Source organism: Heptranchias perlo, chromosome 8 (assembly GCF_035084215.1).
Source record: "Heptranchias perlo isolate sHepPer1 chromosome 8, sHepPer1.hap1, whole genome shotgun sequence".
Lineage (NCBI taxonomy): Eukaryota > Metazoa > Chordata > Chondrichthyes > Hexanchiformes > Hexanchidae > Heptranchias > Heptranchias perlo.
In genome coordinates, this window is record NC_090332.1 from 72,590,068 (window position 1) to 72,603,950 (window position 13,883).

Genomic DNA, 13,883 nt, shown 5'->3' on the forward strand with positions numbered 1-13,883 from the left:
GAGTGACTGCCCTTGACATCAAGGCAGCATTTGACCGAGTGTGGCACCAAGGAGCCCTAGTAAAATTGAAGTCAATGGGAATCGGGGGGAAAACTCTCCAGCGGCTGGAGTCATACCTAGCAAAAAGGAAGATGGTAGTGGTTGTTGGAGGCCAATCATCTCAGCCCCAGGACATTGCTGCAGAAGTTCCTCAAGGCAGTGTCCTAGGCCCAACCATCTTCAGCTGCTTCATCAATGACCTTCCCTCCTTCATAAGGTCAGAAATGGGGATGTTCGCTGATGATTGCACAGTGTTCAGTTTCATTCGCAACTCCTCAGATAATGAAGCAGTCCGAGCCCGCATGCAGCAAGACCTGGACAACATCCAGGCTTGGGCTCATAAGTGGCAAGTAACATTCGCACCAGACAAATGCTAGGCAATGACCATCTCCAGCAAGAGAGTCTGACCACCTCCCCTTGACATTCAACGGCATTACCATCACCGAATCCCCCATCAACATCCTGGGGGTCACCATTGACCAGAAACTTAACTGGACCAGCCATATAAATACTGTGGCTACAAGAGCAGGTCAGAGGCTGGGTATTCTGTGGCGAGTGACTCACCTCCTGACTCCCCAAAGCCTTGCTACCATCTACAAGGCACAAGTCAGGAGTGTGATGGAATACTCTCCACTTGCCTGGATGAGTGCAGCTCCAACAACACTCAAGAAGCTCGACACCATCCAGGACAAAGCAGCCCGCTTGATTGGCACCCCATCCACCACCCTAAACATTCACTCCCTTCACCACCGGCGCACAGTGGCTACATTGTGTACCATCCACAGGATGCACTGCAGCAACTCGCTAAGGCTTCTTCGACAGCACCTCCCAAACCCGCGACCTCTACCACTTAGAAGGACGAGAGCAGCAGGTACATGGGAACAACACCACCTGCACGTTCCCCTCCAAGTCACACACCATCCCCACTTGGAAATATATCGCCGTTCCTTCGTCGTCGCTGGGTCAAAATCCTGGAACTCCCTTCCTAACAGCACTGTGGGAGAATCTTCGCCACACGGACTGCAGCGGTTCAAGAAGGCAGCTCACCACCACCTTCTCAAGGGCAATTAGGGATGGGCAATAAATGCCGGCCTCGCCAGCGACGCCCACATCCCATGAACGAATAAAAGAAAAGGATATGGTGATAGGGGTAGGAGGATGCTCATGTGGAGCATGAACGCCGGCACAGACCAGTTGGGCCGAATGGCAGTAAATGCAGTAAATACTATGTAATTCTATGTAAAAGTGAGGGAAGGATGGCCTGTCAGACACCAAGCTTTTCCTTGCCTTCTGTCCAGACGTGCCTCCTCAGGTAGAGGAGTAGTCGTGAAGTACTAGTTTTGGGTTTTTATAGAACCAGAATCATTGTCTCTTTCAACAGCCTAACAGCAATTCCAGTACATGGACTTTGTCCCCTGAAGCCCAGTAGCTTTTTCTATACTATTTCCTTACAGAAGTTTGTACCTAAGGAACTGACCATTATCCTACCTGCAGTAATCTGCTTATTGAATTTAACATAGTCTGATGCTATGCTACCTGTCTTCAAAATGAGAACAGTTTATAGACCAAAGCAGCTAGTATTTTTATATATAATTTCTCAACCATCCATCCACATCCAAGGTTTTCACATTAGTCCAATGTAACCATATGATTGTCATTGTATCTTGGTTACCATTATAACCCCCCCTACTCCCAGATCATCTCCAGTCTATTGGTCTCAAATGCTTAGCCACCTATAGCACCTCTCCTTGTCCACCACCCCCTCTTCTGTCTAGGTAGGCTCAGTGCAGGGCCATCTGTGCCACGGTAAGTGGGAGATGGCAACAGTGATTCTCTTGGATCAGGTCTCTTCCCACCCAGCCTTCTCACTGTATGAGTTTCATCTCTCTTTGCCGGTGCTTCTTCCCATTCCCAGTAACAATCCTAGACTCAGCCTCCCCACTCTAGTCATTCCCATCCAGCAGCAGTCGAAGGACTCGGGTTCCAGTTTGGCTGCACTTCCTTAGCCCCTGGCCCCAAGCTCTGCTGTTCCTGTTGTCTTCTACCCCCAGCAGTAGTGGGAGGCCCTGGCTTCCAAGTTCCAGTTCTAAGGACCCACCCTCCCCACTGTGTGGCTGCCCTCCAGCCTGAGCAACCTGCTCCCACCCAGTTCTCCATGACCTGCGCATGTTGCAGTCGTTCCCAGATGACCCAGTACTGGTCAAGGCTGTGGCTCTGGATCCAGCATGACAGTGACAGGAAGATCATCTGACCTGGTGAAGAAGGGCCTGATGAAGAATTCCATTCCAGTTTTGCCCTCCCGCTTAGGGGAAGAGTCTGATCCCCGCTCAATACCTTCCTGCAGCAGGACAAGCATGAATGGGAACCCAGTGATTGAAACCGTATCCAACCATTTTTTCTATGATTTCTCTTCAGTCTTTTTCCCCATCCCGTGTCCTGCACTTTCCGATATGAGAAGAGAGACTGAAATCCTGGGGGATAATTTTAACCCCTAAAGTCAGGTGGGTTGGAGGCCAGTGGGAAGGTAAAAATGTAAAACCCACCTCCAACCTGCCCACTTCCAGTTTTAATGGAGGCAGGTTGGGGGGTGGGGGGGCGGTGACCAATCTGTTCTCACGAGGCTGGTCGGTCAGTAAAATCTTTTAAGGAGGCTGAATGCCTCCATTTTAATAGGTTTTTTATTTTTAACTCCTGGGAGGAGCTTCTTATTCTCACCACGTAAGAGGAGGTGAGACGGGATGAATCAACAGGTAAGTGCCTTTATTGTGCTGCTTGTGGGCCAGCAGCTGCAGGAGTGTTTCCTCCAGGCCCAACAAACTTACTTGCCACGATCCCACACACGTGATCGGCCGATTTTCCCCCCGCCCCCGCGGTTTCTGCCCCCCCCCCCCCCCCCCCCGTCCCTGTAGTTTACCACCCCCACCTCCCTCCTAATGTTGAGCCAAAATACTGATTGGTTTTTATCTTTACTCAAAAAAGAACATTAAAGTAGGTTCTTGACCAGGCTCTTTATCTCCACCCTGTGGAGGCAATTAAAAAAGACAATCGAGCATTTTCAAGTGTGTTACATTTACTTCTACCAACTGGATCCAAATTAAATCTATTTTATATTTTTTTTCTTCCACCATGACACAAAATTCCTCAGTGAGCTTGTTTATGGTGGCTGTTAATGTCATTTCATGTTTGAAGATGGGGCTGAACCCTGTTAGAACCCACAGGTGAGATGGTGCTCTGCTTCCATAGAATTTTCCATTGATCATCTGTAAAGAGCTTTTGAAAACTGGCTGACATCCTTTAAGTCACCCTATTGACCTTAGTGCACTTCTCCCTCCTGTCCTATGCAATCGTTCCCTTGTCTTGACACAGTAGACCACCCTATGCTCCTTTGTGGCCTCTCCTCTGTTGTCTACCTGCATAGCACTACCCTCGCTTGGCTCCTTTCTACCTGTCCCAACACAGCCAGCAATGCTGCCTTCTCCTGCCCCCACGCCCAGTCACCTTGGGAGTGCACCTTGATGACCTCACCCATCGGCGTGGTGAACATATGGTAATGACACCCAGCTCCACCTCTCTACCAGCACTGTACTACCTGCTTGCTTGCTCAACATCAAGTCATTAATGAACAAGAACTTTATCCAACTTAACATTTACAAGATCAAATCTATCCGAACCGACTCTGCACCCTAGCCTTTGGTCCCATCCATCTCCCTGGCTGCTATTCAGGCTGAACCCAATGATGCATAATCTCAGTATTCTGTTTGACCCCTAATTGAGCTTCAAACCTGCATCCTAGCAATTACCAAGACCACCTATTCCCACCTTCCGATTTCACCCCCACAGGTTTTAGCCTTCATGTTCACCTTTGTGACCTCCAGCCCAGTTACTCCAAAGCTGTCCATGCTGGCCTCCCGAGTTCCACCCGACAAGAAACTACAACTTGTCTAAAACTCCACCACTGCAATATATCCAGCACTTGTGACCCACTCTCCTAACACCTCTGTCCTCGCCAATCTTCATTGACTTCCAGTCCTGCAGTGCATTGAATTCAAAATCCATATCTACAATCTCTCCAAGACTTTGCCTCCCCATCTCTGCAACCTTCTCCAGCCTTATGTGCTAGCGTGTTTCATCTGCTCTTCCATTGCATTTTCTCTCTCATCTCCACCGTCAGCCATCATGGCTCCTCACTCTAGAACATTTGCCCGAAACCCTCAATCTTGCAATCTCTTTCCTTTGAAAGGCCCGTCAAAACTTATCTTTTTGATCGGTCCTCTCTGATAACTTTTGTGATTTAATTTCTTAGTTTGCTTTGGGCCGTTTTATTATGTTAAAAGTGTGATATAAATGCAGATTGTCATTGTTGAGGAGGAATTGGGTTCAAAATTATGGTCAGGACTGGGATTTGGATTTGGGCTGTACACCGGAGATTCCAGTGCTGTGCAGCTACAGCTACAGAACGGCCCCAGATCCTTCCTAATAAATAAGACTGGTCTGGAAACATATTTAGCCTCTGAATGCTATTCCTTTTCATTATTTCCACAGGGTGGAGATAAAGAGCATGTTCTACCATCCTTGTTTTCACCAACTAAACTACATGTATTCAGATCATTTTTTTAATGTCAGGAGGCATTTAATATGCCTTTAAGTTTATACTTGGATAGGAACATAGGAACAGGTATAGGCTATTTATCCCCTTGAGCCTGTTCAACCATTCAATAAGATCATGGCTAATCCGTGACCTAACTTCATATCCCTTAATACCTTTGATTAACAAAAATCTATCAATCTCAGATTTAAAATCAATAATTGAGCTAGCAATTATTGAGCTAGCATCAACTGCCGTTTGCGGAAGAGAGTTCCAAACTTCTACCATCCTTTGCGTGTAGAAATGTTTCCTAATTTCACTCCTGAAAGACCTGGCTCTAATTTTTGGTCTGTGTTCTCTAATCCTAGACTCCCCAACCAGCAGAAATAGTTTCTCTCTATCTACCCCATCAGTTCCCCTTAATATCTTGAAAACTGATCAAATCACCCCTTAATCTTCTAAATTCTAGGGAATACAACCCTAGTTTATGTAATCTCGCCTTGTTATTTAACCCTTGGAGTCCAGGTATCATACTATGTACAATAGAGCCTTGGTCACTCCCCATCTGGAGTACTGTGTTCAGTTTTGGGCACTGCATCTCAGGAAGGATGTATTGGCCTTGGAAGGAGGGGTGCAACGCAGATTCACCAGAATGATACTGGGACTTAGAGGGTTAAATTAAGAGGACCGTTTGCATAAACTTGGCTTGTAGTCCCTTGAGAATAGGACATTAAGGGGTGATCTAATCGGGGTGCTTAAAATGTTGAAAGGATTTGATTGGGTAGATACAGAGAAACTATTTTCTCTGCTAGGGGAATCAAGAACAAAGGGACATAATCTTAAAATTGGAGCCAGGCCATTCAGGAGGGAAATCAGGAAGCACCTTTTCACAAAAGGGTGGTAGAAATTTAGAACTTTCTTCCCCCATAAGGCTGTGGATACTGAGACAATTGGAGCTTTCAAGACTGAGATCGATAGATTTTTTTTGTTAGGTAAGTGTATCAAGGAATATAGAGCAAAGGCACGAAAATGTAATCAGATTCATAGATATTTACGGCACAGAAGGAGGCCATTCGGAGATCAGCCATGATCTAATTGAATAGCAGAGTAGTTGCGAGGGGCTGAATGGCCTGCTCCTGTTCCTAATGTTCCTACATTTTATAGTTAAGTGCTTTGTTAGAAATAGCACAGAAAAACATGAATGTATATCATATTTCATATGTCTAAAACTGTATATGCTATTAGGTATGTCACAAGATACAAACATAGGAGAAAGAGGTACATGAAAAGATATTCCCACATACTGACCTGTAAAATGCTTTCATAATTCATTGCCATGTCTTGTTACCTATAGTCTCTCTCTATATGAGGTAATTGTAAAGTGATTGAAATATCAACTTCTCTTGATGGGTTTTCAGCACTAGATTGTAGCACCTGTTAAAGGGCCAAGAAGATGGACTTTCTATGATTTCAAAGAGAATTGGCAGTTTTGACAATTACTCACACACTTATGTTCTGCTGTTTTCAACTATTGCTGTTCAATTTATGTGTGCACAATATATGAATCTGAACTTGAATCTACATTGGATGTATTGACACAGTGACTTCTTGCTGTTGGTGCTGAAGGATCTGATAATATCTCGGCCTAATCTGCACATCGTCCTGATGAGCGCAACTCTGAATGCACAGCTGTTCACAGAATACTTCAATTTGTGCCCCAGTATTCATATCCCAGGTAGGATTTGATCTATGTAATGTAAACATTTGCTTTAAAGTTACATACCTTAGCCCGTTGAAGGTTACTGAAGCACCACATCCACGAATAATACAATCGCAGAGAGGTCAATAACCAGGGGGCATTTAAAGTGATTGGTAGAAGGAATAGAGGGGAGCTGAGGAAATTTTTTTTCACCGAGGGTGGTGGGGGTCTGGAACTCACTGCCTGAAAGTGTGGTAGAGGCAGAAACTCTCAACTCGTTTAAAAAGTGCCTGGATGTGCACCTGAAGTGCTGTAACCTACATGGCTATGGACCAAGTGCTGGAAAGTGGGATTAGGCTGGGTAGCTCATTTTCGGCCAGTGAGGACACAATGGGCCGAATGGCCTCCTTCTGTGCTGTAAATTTTCTATGATTCTATGAATATGTTAAATACTTGTTTAATTCAGGGTTGTGCTGTAAATAGGCATGTTCCAGGTGTCTAGATCTTGTCCTCGCTCTGTTTTGCCCACAAGTTCAGAATTTGTGGTTGACTATCATTATGAAAACATTCACTTCAACAGGTTGCAAGGATGGTTGTTAGAAATGTCAGACCACTGTGATATGGGATGCACTTCTGCGGCTGGGATCGAAGCACATTGTTTGCCCTGCATCTATATTTGACTCAGGCAAAAAGTTTATTCCATTCCCACAAGGCTAACACCCCGCACCTTGAGCAACATAAAATTCTGCACACTCAACAGAAAAGCAAGTCATCCCTTGTGCTTGCGTGTATCTTCTAGTGATCATTTTACTGTGTCACTGGGATTGCGTATGGCCTCAGAGCAGGTCGTATCTGATGTAAAAATGCATAGATCAAACAGAAAGTGATTATAAAAATCTGCTTTTATTGTACAAATGTGGATAAGAAATTACAGGTTAATTTTAAAATGAAAGATGCACGTGTAGTGAATTGGAATATTTGCTACCCTGGATATCCAAATTCCTTGCACTAATAGTGCCTTTATTGCTTGACAAAGTGGGATCAGACACTGAACAGAATTTTGGGAGGAGAGTTAGAGGAGATGAGATAGGGTTCAGAGGAAACTTTTCAGTGGAGAGAGACGGGGACAGATGATGGGCTTTTAGGAAGGCAGATCTCAAGTGCTGGGGCATGATGACTAGTCTCTGCCAGTAATGGGACGTGTCGTGCACAGAAGACTAGATTCTGCAGGTTAGAGGGTGCACGCTGGAACATAGGGCTGGAGAAGGTTGCAGAGGTAAGATGGAGCTAACCTAAGGAGGGATTTATAGATGAGGATTTTGAAATCAATGCGCTGGGGGATTGGGAGCCTGTAGAGATCGGTGAGGATAGGGGGGATAGGTGAGTGGGACCTAGATTCAAATCAGGCCCAGAATGATGGGATGAATGTCTTCACATCGTTCACCTGACGAAGGAGGAAGCCTCCGAAAGCTTGTGAATTTAAAATAAAATTGCTGGACTATAACTTGGTGTTGTAAAATTGTTTACAATTGTCAACCCCAGTCCATCACCGGCATCTCCACATTCATCTTAAGCCTGGAAGGGTCCTAAATGAAATAAATTTGGACTGTTTCAATCCAGTTCCTAGTAGCCATAGGCCTACAACACACAATTGATGCTAAGTTAGCAAATTCACTGATAGATCGTATGATAGATGATGTGGGAAATGGAAACATTTCACAATGATTCAGTGGCGGGAAGTCTTCTGAGGTTGGGGTGAGGCTCTTTGTTTGATGCAGAGTACAGCTCCCTCTACTCTGCTCCACAATGTTATTCCTGACCAGGAGCATTTGATGCTGGCAATGGGGATCTGCAATGGAAAGTATCACGTTCACCAGCACCAACTCCCATCACCCTGATGAACATTTAATTCACAAAAATGAAGTTTAAAAGGAAATTGTTTAAAGCTCCAAATTGATTCTCCAAGTTGTTAAAATTGGATAGCCGTGTGGTGAAAGATAGAATACTAGAACCTGATCTTTAGTTGTTTCCAAGGCCTTTATTCACACAGATTACCCTTACACACACCACACCCTAGCTAAGCTCTCCTATAAAAAGGATACAAGAGTCCCCAGTTGATACCCACCACCTGAATACAGTTAACACTAATTGATATAAATCATACAATTAACACAAGTGTCCTACAAATGTGGTCAGTTCATTCGATGAAAGATAAGTACTGAAAATGAAAAGTAATTTTGTTTGTAAATGATGTTTTATTTTCATCATTTGTACAATACCAGCATGGGATGCTACTACACTTATCAACAGCATAAAACCTTAGTAAGACTCCTGTTGGAGTACCGTGTGCAGTTTTGGGCTCCACGTGATAGGAAGGATGTAGACACAATAGAGAGGGTACAGCCCAAATTCGCTAGGATACTGCCTGATGTGAGGAAATAGAAATATGAAGAATGACTCTTATATTGGGGCTGTTTTCACTGGAACAGAGGAGATTACGGGCTGATCTGATAAAGTTGTTCAAAATTATGAAGGGATAGGACAGGGTTGATAGAAACAGACTGTTTCCAGTGTCTAGAATGAGGGGACATTGATATAAGATTAAATGTAAGAGATTTAGGAAGGAGAGCAGGAGAAATATTATTACATAGGGGGCTGAGAGGCTGTGAAATACACTACCAGAGTTACTGATTGAAAAATGATTGAAGCAGATTGCATGTCAACATTTAAGAATAGATTAGATAGGTGGTTGAAGAAAAGGGAAATAAACGGATACAAGAACAGGGTAGACACATGGGATTAGGACTGCTGCTCATGGATAAACATCAGCGTGAACTGGGTGGTTGAAATGTCCTGTTTCCAAGTTGTACATTCTATGAAACAGATACAATTAGATCTGCAGAAGGATTGGATTCAAATGATTTTTTAAAGGAATATTTTCAGCAAAACTTCCAAAAATATATCAAGAACCTTCTCCTAGTATAAATTATTTAAATAAAGAAATAAATATAAACTTACCACTGCAATTTATTTTGTTATTTCCACTTCTCATGATGCTTTGTGCACTCATTTTGCAGAGCACTGTAGTGCCTGGAAATAACACTGGATGACTGAGTACTAGTCAAAGAGTCCAACATTACGGTATTAGCTGTGGCTCGGTTGGTATAACTCTTGCCTTTGACTCAAAGTTGTGGGTTCAAGTCCAACTCTGGGGACTTGAGCACAAAATTCAGACAGGCACTCCAATGAGGAAGTGCTGCTAACTGCAGATAAAATCTGAGTATAGCGCCCTGCCAGGAGGTGGTCCTTTTTATACTTTTAATTTTTTTTACATCTCTAGATATGAAGATAAGTCTGACCGATACTAGCCTTTCTTGGACTATTGCATCAAAGATTATTTAAAATATTTCAGGAATTCGAGTTCAACGCTGCTGTAGCATTGAGGAGAAAAAAAATGCAGCACCTTGATATAAAATTCAAAATTGGATGGCGGTGAAAGTAAATGTACTGAATTTTGTCATTCTGGTGTTTTAGGATATACTTTTCCAGTGGATCAATATTTCCTGGAAGATGCACTTACAATGACTAGGTAAGCATCGTTTACATTATATCAGAACATGGAATAAGTGACTACTGTTCTACTTTCAACTGATTGAAATATCCTAACTGGCACCAAGCTCCTTTCACCCATCACCCCGTGCTTGCTGACATACATTGGCTCCCAGTCCGGGAATGCCTCTATTTTTAATTCTCATCCTTGTTTTCAAATCCGTGGCCTTGCCCCACCCTAGATCTGTAACCTCCTCCAGCCCTACAACTCAGATCTCTGCACTCCTCCAATTTCTTGCCTTTTGCACTTCCCGGTTTTAATTGCTTCAACATTGGCGGCTGTGTTTTCAGCTGCCTAGGCCTGAAGCTCTGGTATTTCCTCCCTAAACCTCTCCGCCTCCCTAGCTGTCTCTCCTCCTTCAAGACACTCCTTAAAACCTACCACTTTGACCAAGCTTTTGGTCATCTGTTCTAATATCTCATTATGTGGCTCAAATTTTGTTTGATGAACGCTCCTTGGGACATTTTACTACGTTAAAGGTGCTATATAAATGCAACTTGTTGTTGTAGATTGTGGACTATATTTTGAAGCATTACCACAGACTGTACGCATAAATTTAACTCGATGGAATTTAGCAGTCATTTTAGCAAATCTGGGAAATGATCAAAAATTTCAGGCAGGTCATTCAGCCATTTTGCCTGTATATCTAATGTGGATACTGTCTTCACCTGGGGATTGATCTGACCTTTACCCCTGCTCACGTGCAGTGGCACTTATGTTAATGTTAAGTCTTTTTCATCCATGATTGTCTTCCTTTTGCACAAATGTACAAAGGGTACTCACGCCCTGCCAAACCCCATAGGAATGGGTGAAAACCTGTCATTTTAGAAATTGAATAACGTATTCAGTGCACTCACCCCTCCACTGGTACTACTGTTTTTCACAAAAACCCAAACAAAGCAGTATAAAGAAAAGAAGACTTGCATTTATATAGCGCCTTTCATGACCTCCGGATGTCCTAAAGTGCCTTACAGCCAATGCAATACATTAAGTGAAGTCACTGTTGTAACGTGGCAGCCAATTTCCGCACAGCAATGTCCTACAAACAGCAATGTGATAATAACCAGATAATCTGTTTTTTAGTGATGTTAGTTGAGGGAGAAATATTGGCCAGGACACCGGGGCTAACATCTCATCCAAAAGATGGCACCTCTGTACTGCACTGTAGTGTCAGCCTAAACATAGCCAATTAATTTCTCAACGCGGCCCCACCTTCTGCTGTTCTCCCAACCTGGCCCAAATCTTTGTGGAAAATAGGAGAGTGGATAGTTGAAAGTCCTTCTTGCAAAGAAAGCTGTTTAACTGCAATTGTCTCATACAGAAACTGAACCATAACAAAGCCTTCTCTCGGTTGGCTGTGATGATATGAAATAAGTTGCGGCAATGTCAACCCAGTTCCTAAAAGTAATGAGTCAACAGCACAAAAGCTTCAATAATTCAACAAGAACAACACCTTGCATTTATTCAGTGCCTTGGTCATAGGAAAACGTTCCAAGGCGCTTCACGGAAGTTTAAGGAAAATCAGCTGCCAAGCCAAACAAGGAAAGAATTAGAAGAGGTAACTAAAAGCTTGGTCAATGAGGTGAGGTTTAAGGAGGGTCTTAAAGGAGGAGAAGGGCTTTGGAGAGATTTAGGGAGGGAATTCCAGAAAGTGGGGCCTCGACGGCTGAAAGCATTGCAGCCAGTGGTGAGCTGAAGGGAATGGGGGATGCACAAGTGACTGGGGTCAGTGCAACAGAGAGTTTGGGAGGTAGTTGTGGATCTGGTGGAGATTACAGAGATGGGGAAGGGATGAGGAGGCCATAGTGAGATTTAAATACAAGGATGAGAATTTTAAATTTGAGGTATTCGTTGACTGGGACCCAATGTAAGTGAACGGTACTTAGTGCGGGAAGAGATACGGGCAGCAGAGTTTTGTACAAGCTGAAGTTGACCGTGCAAATCAGAACTAAATCGGCAGTCTAATAAGAATTGCCTAATAACAGAAAAATTCATCGTGATGCAGCAGGAGATAGTTTTCTGGGGATGGGCTTAAGGCACATTGGGGGAAGTTTTCCTTTGTGTGCTGCATGTAGTAACACCATAAACTTGTTTATAATTACATGGAATTAACAGCAAAGAATTAACATCATAGGGCTCTGGTGAGACCACACCTGGAGTACTGTGTACAGTTTTGGTCTCCTTACCTAATGAATGGTATACTTGCGTAAGAGGGGGTACAACAAAGGTTCACTAGGTTGATTCCTGTGATTAGAGGTTTGTCTTATGAGGAGAGGTTGAGTCAAGTGGGCCTATGTTCTCTGGAGTTTAGAAGAATGAGTGGTGATCTCATTGAAACGTATAGAATTCTTAGAGGGTTTGACAGGGTAGATGCTGAGAGGCTGTTTAGCCTGGCTGGAGAGTCTAGATCTAGGGGTCATAGTCTCAAGATAAGGGGTCGACCATTTAGGACCGAGATGAGGAAAACTTCTTCACTCAGCGTTGTGAATCTTTGAAATTCTCTACCCCGGAGGGCTGTGGATGCTCAGTCATTTAGTATATTCAAGATTGAGATTGATGGATATTTAGACACTAAAGGAATCAAGGGATATGGGGATAGGACGGGAAAGTGGAGTTGGGGTAGAAGATCAGTCATGATATTATTGAATGGTGGAGCAGGCTCGAGAGGCCATATGGCCTACTCCTCCTCCTATTTCTTGTGTTCTTATAGAATCAGGCCAATTGGCCTGTGCCAGTATTTTTATGCTCCACACGAATCTCCTTCCACCTTACTCATCTAACCCTTTAAAGACCAAGTTTAGGATTTTTACACATGCCGCATAGACGATAGTTTTCCCATTGTTGAGGCAGAATAGAAAGAGGTTTACTCTGCTTCTAAAAATGCTTCACCTGACCTTCGATTGCTCGATGTTACCACAGGGTGCTAAACGTATATATTGTTCCCCCAGTACTGATCTCCTTCAGTTAGGGGAAAACTAAATTTAGCAGAGTTTTTTTTTAAAAAAATTATGAGTATTTTCCAGAACCATCTGTACGCGCTGGAAAAGATGACCGTTCGTTAACAGATGCACTAAGTCTAACCGATTTCTTTAGATTTGATTTATTACTTTTTTATTGCCGGAATGACACATCATTTCAACGAGAGTGGTAAATCTGTTTCTAGCTCTCGTACTGCACTGAGTGCTTTTTTTTAGAAAAAGTGTTTTTTAAAAAAATAACTGAGAACTTTTTTTCATTCGGTAAGAAATTTGTGTCCAAATTGACTTCATTGTATTAGAATCATAGAAAAGTTACAACATGGAAGGAGGCCATTTGGCCCATCAAGTCTGTGCCGGCTCTATGCAAGAGCAATCCAGCTAGTCCCGCTCCCCCACCCTATCTCCATAGCCCTGCAAATCTTTTCCTTTCAAGTACTTATCCAGTTCCCTTTTAAAAGACACAATTGAATCTGCCTCAAACAGCCCCTCTAGCAGTGTATTTGTGTCATTTGAGTGATTGCCAAATAGCTTTTTATTGGCGCCTTTTGTTCAGAGTGAATGCATTACTGCTGACTTCTGTAGTTAGCTAAAGTTTATCCATTTTAACTAAAGCTCATTAAACTGTCCAGTTTTGAAGCAGCAGTGTGTCTATCGAAGCCAAGTCGTGTTGATTCCCTTATTGAATTAACAACCCTGAGCTGATTAGCTGTCTTTGTGTCCTCGAGCTGTTTTTAAACAAATTGTTACATGCTTTTAAAACAAAGCTTAGACCTAGCAGGAATACAACATAGATTTTTATAGCACAGAAGGCGGCTATTTGGTCCATCGTGCCTGTGTCCGGCTCTCTGAAAGAGCTCTCCACCTAATCCCATTCCTTTTCTTGCCCCGTAGCCTTTAAATTGCTTCTTTGTCAAATATTTATCCCCATCCCTTTTTATAAGCTATTCTGGATTCTGCTAGCCCCCATTATTT

General features: G+C 43.3%; 1 protein-coding gene across 1 annotated transcript in view; it reads left to right on the forward strand.

The window, feature by feature from the left end:
• Window positions 1–13,883, forward strand: part of dhx57 (DEAH (Asp-Glu-Ala-Asp/His) box polypeptide 57) — a 96,837-nt gene that overhangs the window by 31,234 nt on the left and 51,720 nt on the right. Inside the window, exons 11-12 of the mRNA XM_067989284.1 lie at window positions 6,226–6,359; window positions 9,858–9,912. Of these exons, the coding sequence (XP_067845385.1) occupies window positions 6,226–6,359; window positions 9,858–9,912 (189 nt within the window). The remainder of the gene's footprint in view (window positions 1–6,225; window positions 6,360–9,857; window positions 9,913–13,883) is intronic.